At 40.7% G+C, this 13824-nt stretch overlaps 2 protein-coding genes across 6 annotated transcripts in view; one reads left to right on the forward strand and one right to left on the reverse strand.

The window, feature by feature from the left end:
- On the reverse strand, positions 4794–8665 carry LOC109710698. The gene is made up of 3 exons (XM_020233433.1): positions 8167–8665; positions 7925–8023; positions 4794–5089 (listed from the first exon to the last, which is right to left on the reverse strand). The coding sequence occupies exons 1-3, from the start codon at positions 8663–8665 to the stop codon at positions 4794–4796; spliced, it is 894 nt and encodes a 297-aa protein (XP_020089022.1).
- LOC109710857 (delta(14)-sterol reductase) overlaps positions 12561–13824 on the forward strand; it is a 39562-nt gene continuing 38298 nt past the window's right edge. For 2 of the 5 annotated variants that reach the window (XM_020233639.1, XM_020233643.1), the window contains exon 1: positions 12574–12647. The gene's annotated coding sequence lies outside the window, so the exon portion shown is untranslated. Of the gene's footprint in view, positions 12648–12828; positions 12917–13146; positions 13419–13824 lie in introns of those variants that run through there. The other 3 variants (XM_020233640.1, XM_020233638.1, XM_020233641.1) reach the window with 3 other exon arrangements.

Consider the following 13824-nt stretch of genomic DNA (forward strand, 5'->3'; position numbering starts at 1 on the left):
ATTTTATAATTATTTTAAAATTTTAAATTTTTTGAAAGAAAATCGGCAAGATGAGAATGCAATATTGACTTTTGGACGATAGAATATAAAATTTATACCTTTATTAAATATATAGATATTATTGCACTATCACCGTCAAGCTTACTTGTGCTTGTATTAGTGATTTCAAAAAAGAAATCCTCCTTCAAACAATTTTTATATTGGGTAAAACNCCAGGTGGCGGAAAGAGAGTTAGTTTCTTAAATAAATTTTTTACAGGATTATTTCACAAATTTAAAATTTTTGGCCAATTTGCATAAAAAATCCACTTATTTTGGGGTTTTGCAAAACCGGGCCACCTTTTTCTTTTTTGCAGATTCGGTCCGCTTTTTTCGCCGCCTGACCAAAATGCCCCTCCTATACAATAGCCTCCTACGTATTTCTTGACATACGTATACTACCCTACTACCCTGCCGTACGGTCTGGCGCGCATTAAATGCGCCGTATCCGTTTTACGCAACCTCCCTCGCTCATTACTCGGAACTCGGACCACATCTGCCCCCGGTATTCGCCGGCCCCGCTGTTTCCTGTTCAGCTTTAAGACTTTACGAAATTTTCTAAAGCTATTGAGAAATACTGCCCGCCCCGCAACAGGGATAATAGTGCAACGCGAAGAAGCTACGAAAGGAGAAATGGTGCAACCGCCCTCTATAACAGTGCATCCGTAGCCTCGTTCCAGTGCAACCAATCCATAACAGTCAAAATTTTACTTATTTTATTTCTTAATGTAATCTTAAGCTAATAGTGCAAATAAAAGGACATGGTGACGTTGAATATAGCGGTGTGGAGTAGGAGGAGGCTCCACCACCTCTTTATTCCCGACGCCGCCGTGGCGCTTCACCTCCGCGCGCCAGGGATAATAATGCAAGGCGAAGGCTCTACGGCAGGAGAAATGGTGGAACGAACCTTCTAACATGCAACCGTAGTCTCGTTCCAGTACAACCTCTCCATAACCAGCCAAAATTTTACTTATTTTGGCTCATAATCTAATCTTAAGCTAATAGTGTAAATGAAAGGACATGGGGCTGTCGATAATACCGGGGCGGAGTGGGAGGAAGCTCCACGACCTCTTTATCGCCGCCGCCGCCGTCGTGTCGGCTTTAAAACTTTACGAAATTTTCTGAAGCTATTGGGAATTACCGCGTGCCCCGCAACAGGGATAATAGTGCAACGCGATGGTAACCGCCATCTATAACAGTACAATAGTAGGAACTGCCATCTATAACAGTACAATAGTAGGAAAAAGAGTGTAACTAAGCTTCTAAGGGTACAATACTTTATTTTTACCAGTGCAATGATTTGAAAAAGAGTACTACTAAACTTGTGATGGTACGTTCGAGAGGTGCAACATAACGCCTAAAGTAATAAAGAAGATATAAGTCGAAATAATAATACAATGGTTAGAGGAAATGATGCAACGAGAACTTTGTATATATATGAAATTAAAAATTTCACTCTCTTTATTTCTTAATGTAATCTTAAGCTAATAGTGCAAAAGAAAGGCGTCCCATCCAAATGCAAGCCAAGAGTCGGCGGGGCAGGAACATCATCGTTGGGGATAGAGTTCGATATGTCGAGATATCTGCTAAAAGATTGAAGAAGTTACGCGTCGGCGGGGCAGGAGCTCGGCGGCGGCGCAGAATGGTCGCCGGCGGCCTCTGGAGTTTTTTGACGACTTAAAGTACTTAGGAAAATCTTACACTATTTTTGGACAACTTAAAGTACTTAGGATAACATGTTAAAAATATTTATTTACCAGTTCTTCCTCAAACGAGTTTTGCTTGCACTGGTTAGAGTTACGTTGCACATTTAATTAATTCATTACAATAATTGGAGAAGTTCCCACGATTAAGTTGTTCACGTCGAACGGGATTAATAGTACAACGCGGTGTAAACGAGGTCAACTAAGTTAGTATGGTGGAATTTTATCGTAAAAATCGTTCAATGGTTTCCCACAGAGTAAAAGTTCAACTTACTTTAGGAGCCCAAAGAGTAAGAAGAAGAATTGGAAAAGAAAATACAAACTCCATTAATCAGAGATGAATTTCTTATTAACGTTTCGCAGGCTAGGTGATAACATGAACATAATAGTGCAAAAAAGTCTGAAATTAATATTATAATATGAAGTAAACAGTGCAACAATGTTTGGTAAAAAAGAGTAACTTGTAAATAGTGCAACAAATTCGTAAGGAGTACATTAATCTGTGAACAAGAATTACATTATCTGTAAAGCCGATTACACGATTTTATAGTACTTAATAAAATACAAATAGGATTTTATCACAATGCAACCTTCTATTACATCAACTATAACAATCTCTTCATAAGATTGATTATGTAATCATCGAAATTTATCTGTAAATCCACGCTCACATAGCCGACGCAAACTTGTATTGGCCAAAGGAGACTGCCGAAGGAGACTGCGAGGAGGAGGAGGAGGCTCGATCGGAAGGGTACGATCTAGCAACGAGGCGTTAAGGTTGATTCGCACTATCTGGAATCTTTCATTTGCTTTGAGCACTTTGGAGCTCCACTCTACCATGAAACAGACAGTACAGACAGAAAAACATTAGAATCCAATGATAAGAATAAAAATCTGCAATAAATTAAGAAACTGTATGAGAGGAGGGCCAACGGACTCCTAGCAAATAAAATACTCTAGATAGTGCGAATCTTCTCTACGTAAAGGCGAGGAGGTTAAGCAAGGCCAATATTTGTGAACGAGTCGAAGGCGACAAACGGCGTTCCCCGTAGGAGGGGAAGCGCTGCTGCGGAGTAGGAGGAGCCTCCAACTCGTAGTCCGGCGCTGCGCTTCCTCTTACCGGGAATGCCATTGTCGTCTTCACTTCTTTCACGAACATCAATGTCTCCGTAATGGGGAATGCATCTGAAGAACCAATATTTAAACAAAACGAATCGTCACATCACCAACCCACCGGTGCCTCTTCGACTGACCTAATAAATTATAAACCTGATAGCAAACACTAATGTGTACGTTATAGTGTCTCTTAGGTGCTCGAAAAGACACCGGTGGGTATATCGAAACTGTCTCGAGAAGATAAACCGACTATTCAAAAGCTATACAGATAAGGCGTTGCACTGTTTTGAGTCTATTGCACTTATAAGAAAATAGTTGCACTCTTTTATTCAATGAGTCCATGTGGAAAGGAAAAATAGTGCAACGTATGGTAAAGGTCACCAATTACGAATGTAAAAGTGCAAATCAATTGACATAATAGTGCAATTGTTAGGAGAAATTGGTGCACTGTTTAAGACTGTTACACTATTTTATTTCCATTTCCAAACAATGGGTCTGACCATGTCGTACTGTCTGGAGCTTATTAAATGCGCCACTTCAGTTTTACGCAACCTCGCTCATTACTTGGAAAATGGACCACATCCGCCCCGCTATTCGCCGTACCCGCTGTTTGCTATTCAGCTTTAAGACTTTAAGATATTTTCTGAAGCTAATGATATTAAGTGCACGCACGCAATTGGGATAATAATGCAACAGAAAGGAGCTACGACAGGAGAAAGGGTGCAACCACCCTTCTAACAGTGCATCCGTAAACTCATTCCAGTGCAACATCTCCATAACCTACTTAGTTTATTTCTTAATGTAATCTTAAGTTATTGTGCAAATGAAAGGACATGGGAGTCGTCTAATAGCGGGGCAGAGTAGGAGGAGACTCCACCACCTTTTTATCCGCCGCCGCGCTACCTCTTGCCGCCGCCGCCGCCGTGTTGACTTAGCCTCTGTGCGCCAGGGATAATAGTGCAACGGGAAGGTTCTACTGTAGTAGAAATGGTGCAATGACCGCTATAACAGTGCATCTGTAGGCTCGTTTCATTGCAACTTCACTTAACCAGTCAAAATTTTGAAATCCTCGTTACACTATTTTTTAAATATGTTGAACTGTTATCCTCTATTTTATACTATTACAAAAATTTACTTAATCAAATTATCTATATGTTCACTATTAACATTAGCCTTGAACTATTACAATAAGATGTATGGATTTTCTGATGTTTCCTGCGGTGCACCCGCGGATGTCGTCGCGGGCGGCTGGTTTGCTCTAGCCACAGGAGGATTCTTTCATGACCTTTTGTTGTGCCCCCATCTCTGGCAATTCCGGCACCGCTTCTTTATTAAGCCGTTAGCAATAGACTCTCGCCGCGAAACCTTTCTTCTGCCCGGTTGTATGTGGACGTTTGGCGGCCGCGGCGGAACAATGTTACTTGGTATTGCAGGTCATTGCTCTTTGCCTCTGGTGGGGGGAGGACGCAATCGTTGTAGGTTGCGCGATAAGTCGAGGTCTTAAACCAGTCATCGACAAAATCATACGGATCGCGTAGCCTAAATGAAATTGCTGCTATGGCGCGATTACATGCAATGCCGTCAATGTCCCATCGCTTGCAGGAACATGTCTTTTTGGAAAGATCCACAACATCCGTACGATCGGCTGCAATTACCTGAAAAACAACAAGCCAGTCCAAAGGGTGGGAAAAATAGTGTAATGACTACATGTAACCCATTGATAAGTGTGTAAGATACTGATTAAATGGTGCAAAATAAACGATAATACCTGAAAGAGGACATCGGTCGAAGGATTCAGCGTGTAAAAGCGGGAAGTTTCCCTCGAGCTCCCTAATATCTTTTCTGCATAGGGTGTTACTACACTGGTAATATTCTCCCCATTATTTTTCCTCTGGTCAAACTAACAAGCTGTTTTCTTTCGTGTTTCCTCGACGAGTTAGGTAATTGGAAGGCCCTTTAAATGTCGAATTACACTATTTATCGTCTCGGCACAATTGGAAGTGAGCATTGAATAACGCCTTCCTAGGAAGCAATCGGTAGCCCACCTATGCCGAGGAAGCTTGACCACATACTTGTATTGTTCGGGGTTCAACTCCTTCATCTTTCCCATGTGTTCGTTAAACTCCGCGACAGTGTATGCACGCGCCGCCGCCCAAAATCTTCTCCACGCAGGTGTATTCTTTGGCGCGTGCAGGAGATTGGTAGACAGATGGTAAATACAATAACCATGAGCTACATCCGGAAAAATATCGGATATAGCATCAATTAATCCTTTTTGACGGTCGGAAACAATAGTAAGTACACTGTTTGCTCTGCTGGAGTCGCGATCACCGACGACGCCATCCTGTAACTGTTCCAGAAACCAGTTGTCACGCCCCGGGACCGATACCAATTTGGCCCGACCCGAGCACGTCAAACAGACGCCGAACGGACAGAGTTTTTCCTATACGCCCAAGGCTCATCACATGTACATTTTCATCAATAGAGAAAAGCACTAGCGGAAACATACACAAACGGCTTACACGAGGGTAAGCAATAGCCACGAGTGAAAGATAGGAAACTAGCATTCATTTTGTACTATGATTCAATTTAGATCATATACATTACATCCAACTTGTATATTTACAATTTCTTACATTTCATTTCATCATATCTTTCTTACATCACATTTACCTCAAAATACACATTACATTCTTTTCTTTACATCACTAACCATCAAGTACAAAAGAGGATAAAGGGTAACTACTACAAAATGTAAACCCGACTCTGGTGGCCTCTGACTAAGGCGCGATACCTTTACCTCGGTCGCTCGCCGGCTCACTCGGTCCCGGTTCTGTCGAAATAGTAGGGTGAGAACTATAACAAAGTTCCTAGTGGGTTCGGCCTCAATCTCACCAACTTTCCCACTATGACTAACTCAGGCATAATAGAAAGAATAGGCTGTAAACAGTAACCAACTATACATGATGATAATATGCCTGAACAATGAGCAGAAATATGCTCAACATTAAATAAATGCAGATTATGCAAATTCTTTGTTCTTTTCACTTTACTCTTTGTTCTTTGTTCTTTGTTCTTTGTTCTTTGCACTTTGTTCTTTGCTCTTTGTTCTTTAATCTCAAGGCTAACCCGAGGGTATCGCCATATTGACTTGCTTCACATTAAGTCCATCATAGCAGGAACTCACCCGCTAAGACCGTCCTTCGGGTTTACTCCAACCCGTGATGCATAACTCCGGAGCGCATCGCCCGAGGGGGAGCGACCGCCCTCGAGCAGAGAACTCATAGCAAGTATGATCATATCCTTAACTCAAAGGATTTATAAGTTCAATCTTGACTTTACACTAGCTCTAGTGTTTATTACATCACTTTATGTTGCAAACTCTTGTACACATTCTTTACAATTCTTTACCTTTGCTAACTCTAGCAATCGTATTCTTTACATTCTTTACTTTTAGCACTTCTTGTTCTTTACTCCCCACATTACTTTAACTTTAAACATTGTCATTTTCATCATTCTTTACAATACATTGGTTCTTTACCTCACACTATCTCTAGTGTTATTTCACTTTAACTTTATCGAATGCCACTCGATCTATGTCATTGTGTCACTCTGTTCTTTTACTCACTTTGGGTGCTCACTTTTCTCTCATGCATACACATAGGGTTTTCGACGTTCACATAGTTCTCATTCATCATATTATGCAAGTTGTACTCACAATCATGCATCATTACATTTTCATCATTACTTTACCCTAAAATGCATTCAACAATATATATATACATGCTCAAATGAATGACACATTAGGCATAGAGAGAAGTTCAATGAGTTTGAGAAGCACCACCCACCTCGTAGGCTTTCAAAGGTGCTCCGATGATTTTCTTGGGATTTTTAGACCTTTCGTTCCTTACCTGCGGCAAAACGAAGCCCTATTAGGCCATTTTGCTCATATCTTTACATTGGCTTTTCGTAACATTAATCCAAGCGCACCAACGCGTCGGAAATATCCCCAATTGGGTTTCTATAGGGTCAATTGCACTTAGAAATTCCTATGAGCAAAAGCCCCAATTTGGGTGCCCTAGCTCCATAGCATCATCAAACCTAGGGTTTGATCTCAAAGAGAAGCAAAAGTAGCTTCATTATACTCTAAAGAGTCCATTAGAACCATTCCTAACTCATTCCAAACCCTAGTTTGGATTTCACCATTAGAGGTGGCCAAAGCTCACCTCAAGCTAAACCATGGTTTTGATCTCTAAAGAAGCAAAAAGAAAGCTTCAATGACTCTAAATAATCCATTAAAACCATTTCTAGGTTCATTCAAAGCCCATTTTAGAGTTTTACTATACTAGGGATCAAAGCTTACCTCAAAGCTTTCCCTAAGATGCTCCAAGGAGGAAGAAGAAGAGGTAGGCTCACTACTTTATCTTCTTCTTCACCTTCTTTCTCTTCTTTTCCTTCCTTTCTTTCTTTCTTCTTCTTCTCCTTTGCCATCTAGAGAGAGAGAGGGAGAGAGGAGAGTGTGTGTGACAGAGAGAATGAGAGAAAAGGCTCTCTCAGCCCTCAACATAACCCATGGGTTGCAAAAAATGCAAATAAACCCCTCAACTTTTATCTCTGTACACTGCCTGGACTGAGCAGTTTTCGCAGGCAGGGACCGGTCTCTCCTTCAGGGACCGGTTCTCGAAGGCTCTCCCCGCGCAGCCAGAGCTGCTGCGCGCGATGCATCCGGTCTCTCTTTAGGAGACCGGTTTCTCGGGGACCGGTCTCTCAGGCAGGGACCGGTTCCCGAGAGCTAGTTTCTCAGGACTTAGCCGATTTTTCGGCTGTCTCAATTCATACGCGTTCGAGGACCGGTCTCTCCTACCAGGGACGGGTCCCCGAGAGCTCAAAACTGCAGGATGCAGATTTTGATCCTTTAGCTCTCGAAAACCTCCCGTAATTCACTTTTGATCATTTTAACACCTTCGGACTTTCCGAAGTGTACCATCCTCGCACTTTGGTAAAGTTCGATATTTATTTTTCGAATTTTCGGTATATTACACCAGTGCCAGGAATAGCGATTTTCACCTTCAACAACTGCCCACGCCAATGGCAATATGCAGTTATTCCTATCAATACATGATGCCGTCAGCAGACAACCTCTAAACTTACCTGTTAGGAAGGTTTCTGGAAGAATAAGAAACCGTGTATATTAATGTGTAATCGTGCAAAGAATTGTATTACATTCATGAATTTATTATATAATAGTGCAACATAGTAAAATAATGTTGTGACAGTTGCGTAATAGTGCAATAACGTATCATCCATACCAATCAACGGCCTGCAGTGCTTCCTGAATGCTCGAATCGCTGCACCGAATGCCCAGAAGAAATGGTGAAAATGACCCTTGTCCTGGTAAAGTAATTGGAAACATGTTTCCGCATCTCCACTCCTCGACTCTTGCATGTACGAGGGAAGTAGAGCGAACGAGCTCTCGAAATCGCCGCGCATCTCTTGAAGGACCAATTCTCTGGCCCGGTAGGCTTTCCAGTATGAAATTTTTACGCCGTGCTGCCGAAGAATCTCGGTCTGAACCATCTTCAGCGTGTATTTCTCGTTTGCCACCACCTGCTCCCTAACAAATGCTGCTATAAAAGCCGCATCGCAATTCCTGTGGCCCAATCCCCCTATTGCCCTGCTACAAGTGTGTTGCGAATCAAATTTCTTCACCCACCATTGAGCAATTCCTGGTACTTGACGCGCCTTTATTCTCCAAGGACAATCTGAGACATGGCATCGTGCGGTTATCTTATGGTCGTTGCATTTCATCGGTGCGTACTCAAAACCTCTTTTCATTACTTATGCTTTGAGAGCTCGTTTGAAGTCGCCTTGCGTCTTGTAGAGCTGGCCCTCGTGGACATCGTCCGCATCTGCGACGTCAACAACTGAGTCCATCGTAGAGCTATTTACAATAAGGTCTTCTTTAAGCTTGTCGTCGTGAAATTGCTCAGCAGTAAGTCCCACTGTATCGCCTTGCCTCAACGGGGGGACATCCATGGCGCTGTATGTCCGATGAGCTGCGTCGGGAGAAGTCGAGACGATACGGATGCTAACGTCGGAATCTGACTCGTCTTTCAGATCAGCGATAATAAAACCGTCGTCACTATCTGCCGCTTCTACATCGTCAATGAGAATAGGATGAGAAGATCTGCAGCACAAGTGAAAGTAAGGAGTGTATTGTAAATATTAAATAGTATAAGAACCCTTATGTGTAAAGTTCATACGGTGCAGGAGATCGAAGTAATGATGCAAAATATTACGAACTAGTGCAGCATAAAAATAATATATAATGAAAAAATTATGTAATAGTGCAACCGTATAATATATATTGCTTACAGTTGAAAGAGGTAAAATATAATGGTGCAAAAGTGCATTGAGAGTAGTGCAACCTCTTAAAATAAAGAGGTTAAAAGTGCAATAAGGCTCGGTAATGGTGCAAAAGAAATAATAGTGTAACTTACGAGCCAACTATTTCAAAATTTGTTTGCTGAGGAGTAGATGCATTCCCGAAACGCCTGTTAATCAATAGCTCTAGCTGTTCGTCTGTAAGCACTTCGTCTATATCATCGGGATCACAAGTAGCAAACTTTCTCTCGACTAAGTTACACACAGTATAAAGCTCCATCAGATACGCGTGGGTTTTATAGAGTTGCCGTATGTTTCCGACATCGTCGTCGTCAACAATGTCGATGAGTTTGCTGAGATTCCCACTATAGCAAAATTTAATTTCGATATTGCAGGATTTTTGTGAAGTATTCATGTACTTGCAGAACATTGCTTGCAGGGATTTAAAACTATCGCCTTGCCTGATGAAATTGAGCCTGCTCGATCCTCCTACATAATTGACAATGCCTCCTTCCTCCTTAAAACACCATTAAAATTACAGTGCACTGGAATTTCAGTGTTATCCATGACTTGTAAGAGTTGGATACAGGAAATTAGATAAAAGTTATCCAAAAACACTCTTTAATCAATATATAATATAATTTAGTTAACGTGCATGAGTTGTTAAGTTGTGCATGGGGCGGAAAATAGTACTTTTGTTCCCGTCAAAATTTATTTCTAATCCACCAGAATTTTTTCCAAACGACGCAAGCCTTGCACCATTTTGGACAATTCGACAATGCATATGCGGTTATATTGCACTAATTTTGAATTCTGTTACACTATTATGCTATCTATTGCAACGATATTTCAAATTCCTTTTCTATATGTTATTTCGGTAACAGTGCCATATTCAACTGTACCTCAACAAGATATATCGACCGTGTAATACACTGAACTTTTGCAAATTGCAAGGTTCGAGTGTGAGGAATGATATGAGGATCTATCCTACATGTTCTAAAAGGCTTGGACAAGTTTTTGGACAAGTTAGAGAGTGAGTGGATGGCTCAAAGCAAGAAAGTGCATTGCCGTGGCCTTCTCTTGAAATTTTGCATTGTGTACCGGTACAACCTTAATGTTGTACCGGTACAGCAAGCAGCAACAGCAGCTGCGTGGCAGCAGGGATTTTTTTGGTCTTTTGGGCACTTGGTCTTATCCCCTTAGGCTTCAGCTCGACCCAGAAACTGCCTAAGGGTGCTGGAAGCTCAGAGAGAAGTGAGGCATGTCTTTCTCTCTCTAGGAATTTTCTCCCTCGGCATGGAAGTCGCCGTTTTACGCCGTTTTCGCGCCGCGCTCGATTCTCACTGGTTGGAAGATTTAAAGGAAGCTTTTAAATCGTAGGGAGGGGGATTTCTACCGAGTTTTCTGTGATTTTTATCACAGGGGAAGCCGAATTTCTGCTATAGAAAGGTATTTAGCTCAAATTCTCCCTAGGTTGTGTACTAATGTCGGATTTTGAGCCGTTTCGATTTTGTTGCTTCAGTTGAGTTGGAGCAGGATTCCAGCAGCTAGATAGAAGATATTCAGCTATAATTTACCCACTTTAATCCAGGGAAAAGGTTATTTCAAGGCTGGTTAAAGGTAAATTATGATTTATTAAGCTATTTTGGAACTATACGCGGCTAAATCGCGTAATTGACGCAGTTTTGTATGATCTCTTCGCAGCAGGTTTTCGAGCCTCTTTGAGCTGAACTTGTACTCTTGGAAGCTGGTTTGGAGGATATTCTAACCAAGGGTAATTAGAAATTTCAATTGTAAAGCTGATTTTGCAAAATTTTGATGATATTAATTTATAGTTAAGCGTTTTGATGCCGTTTCGATGTTGTTCGCAGCAAGAGTGCGATTGAGCCTTGGATCATCTTTAGTTGACTTGTGAGAGCTCTCGAAAACTCATCTTGAGGTATTAAACTAGTCCAAAGCAGGGCTTTAAGCTACTACTTTGTAATAAGCGCGAATTGTGCCGAGATCGGATATTTCGATTGTAGTAATGATGCTACTTTCGTGCCTTGTTTTCAGCAGAGTTGAGATCTTGTGGAGCTGATTTTGGGATTTCCTTTGGACTGATTTGAGCCTAGTAATAGGTGGGTTTGACCTAACCAGAGCAAGTGAAGCTCCCCTATGTTCTATATGTCACTATAGAATAGGTTTTGTAGTGCGTTTTTGCGACTATGTGATTGATATGAATTTGGACATCTTTGTCATCATGTTTAATATGTTTGCCATTGTACCTCTATGAAGTAGAGATGAAGTAGAGAAACTGCATGCATAAAAGTATTTATGATCATGTCTAATACTGTAGAATGACTTATGAACAAGTGTAGAATGCACTTATAAAGTAGAGAACAATGACATTCTCTTGACTCTAAAGTAGAGAATTATGACATGCTTATGACTATGTTGACAATGCCATAATAGTGGAAAGATTATAATGCCATGTGATTTAGCATTACTCTTACATGTTTACATTCTAGTGGATACTAGTTCTTGTTACTGTTTATGTATTGAAATTCCGATCAGAGGATCGAGAGTAAGAACATTGCAAATGAAAACATGATAATTGAGACATGTGGACAGTGGAATATGCTTGCTTGCCATCGTGCTCATTCGCACACGCTTGTGAGGGTCGCTCCCTACAAGCCGGCACTCCGGAGTTGGCCTACGCGACAGTTGCTCGCCCGTGCGGGATTGGGTGCCGAAGTGGATTGCCGTGGGGAGTGCATACTACCACGGGGCCATTAGGCACGGCGCAAGCTGGACTATCTTGGGTAGGTCCTTATGAATGAAATGAAAGTACTAAATGACAAAGGACAATAATGAATGCTCATCAGTTATAGTGTACAGTATTTACTTACACATCCAGGTTCATGTGTGTGTTTATAGTAGTTGCTATGCTTCTATTACTCAGCTGATTCATTACTGCAGAAATCATGATTACATGTGAATACATGCCTATTGCCTATTAGCNATATATATATATATAAATTATATTAATATATATGTATTTTGATTTAGATTATAAAAGTGGAAGAATTTTTTTTTAGCTTTTAGATGGCTTGAATTTTTCGGGTTCGAGTTCGGGTTCGGGTTCGGGTTCGATTCGGGTTCGGATTCGGGTTCGGGTCAGGTATAGTTAATATTCATATTCAAATTCATATCTGTCGGATTTTTATTTTTGATATTCATATTCAAAACCATATCAATTTACATCGGATAAAATTCATATTCGGTTTTGGATTCGGATTAAATTCGGGTATCCATATCCATTTACATCCCTATTTCCATCTCTCTCACGCACGCCTCTCTCTCTCTCTCGCTCTCGCACGCCGCTCCCTCTCCCTCGCACGAACAGCTATCCTCGTCCTCCCAGGTAGTCTTCGCGATCTCTTTCCCTCCATTCGCCATTATCGCATACATATTTAATCACTTCTTTCTCGCTAAAACCCATTGTTTTCGAACTGAAGTTTGATCCGATTTGGAGTTTTTTTTTTTCCCCTTTTTTCGTCGATTTAAGGAGTGTTTATGCCTCTTTTTTCGCATATTGATTACAGATCTGTTGCAAACTTCGTCAGATCTGAAGCCATGTCTTGTTTCGTTTAGTTGCAATCTTTCTACAGGACATGCTTAACAGGCATTTTGGTATTTTTGATTCTTATTAATCTAGTTTTTGATCTCGTTTTTTATCTCCCTTTTCCTGGATCTGATTTGGAAATGTTAGGGAAAAATTTGTATATTTTTTATGCTCTAATTAATCATGTGTTGGCCTAAAAGTAAAAACCCTAGTTAAAAATAAAAACCCTAGAGTAAGAGTTAGTGACACACGCATCCACCCAAGATTCTGATGTCGAGATGTTTTTTATGGAATAAAGTAGTGCTCGAGTAAACACTTCGAATGGTGGCATATCGGCAAAATTAACGAAGCAAAAGTCACCACTTGGAGAGGATTCGATCAATGAACAATTAACCTTGCATTCACTTGAAACTTCATTTAACGATGCCAGTGAGCACTTAGGTAGGCTTGCTAATTGCTTTCAATTCATGGCAAATAATGAGACCAAAATGGAGAAGTTGTTCGAAGAGATACTAAAGATCGAGTGACTTGAGGACACGCAAATAATGGATGCCACCGAAATTCTAGCAGGTGATTCTGCAAAATTACATACATTTTACTGCATGCCCGATCATTACAAAAAGCAATACATTTTCCGTATCTTAGGTGGACGTGATTGAAGAAATTGTGTTATTAGAGTTGGACAAGTTGGGTTTAGACTTTTTGGCTTGTCTTTTTTTAGTGCAAGAACTTTTTAAGTTTTATATATAAGTGTTTAGACTTCCACTTTTGCATGGTATTATGATTTGTGTGGAAGTTTCGACTCTATGAAATATTTATTCTATATGGTGCTTTGTTAATTTCTTAACTTGGTAATAGTACTATTTGATATTAAACATGAAAAATATATATTTGATATTNTTGTACAGATATTTTGTGTACCCTGTGTTGTAAATGAGTTTTGGATCCAGATGTGGCAGTTTTAGTACTTTCTTTT

This window comes from Ananas comosus, linkage group 5, assembly GCF_001540865.1.
Source record: "Ananas comosus cultivar F153 linkage group 5, ASM154086v1, whole genome shotgun sequence".
Taxonomy (NCBI): domain Eukaryota; kingdom Viridiplantae; phylum Streptophyta; class Magnoliopsida; order Poales; family Bromeliaceae; genus Ananas; species Ananas comosus.

Coding starts and splice junctions, on each gene's coding strand:
- LOC109710698 (XM_020233433.1), bottom strand. CDS start 8,665: ATGAAATGCAACGACCATAAGATAACCGCACGATGCCATGTCTCAGAT. Junction 8,024..8,166: donor GCACTGCAGGCCGTTGATTG/GTATGGATGATA, acceptor TTATTCTTCCAG/AAACCTTCCTAACAGGTAAG. Junction 5,090..7,924: donor GGCGTGGGCAGTTGTTGAAG/GTGAAAATCGCT, acceptor TTCCGGATGTAG/CTCATGGTTATTGTATTTAC.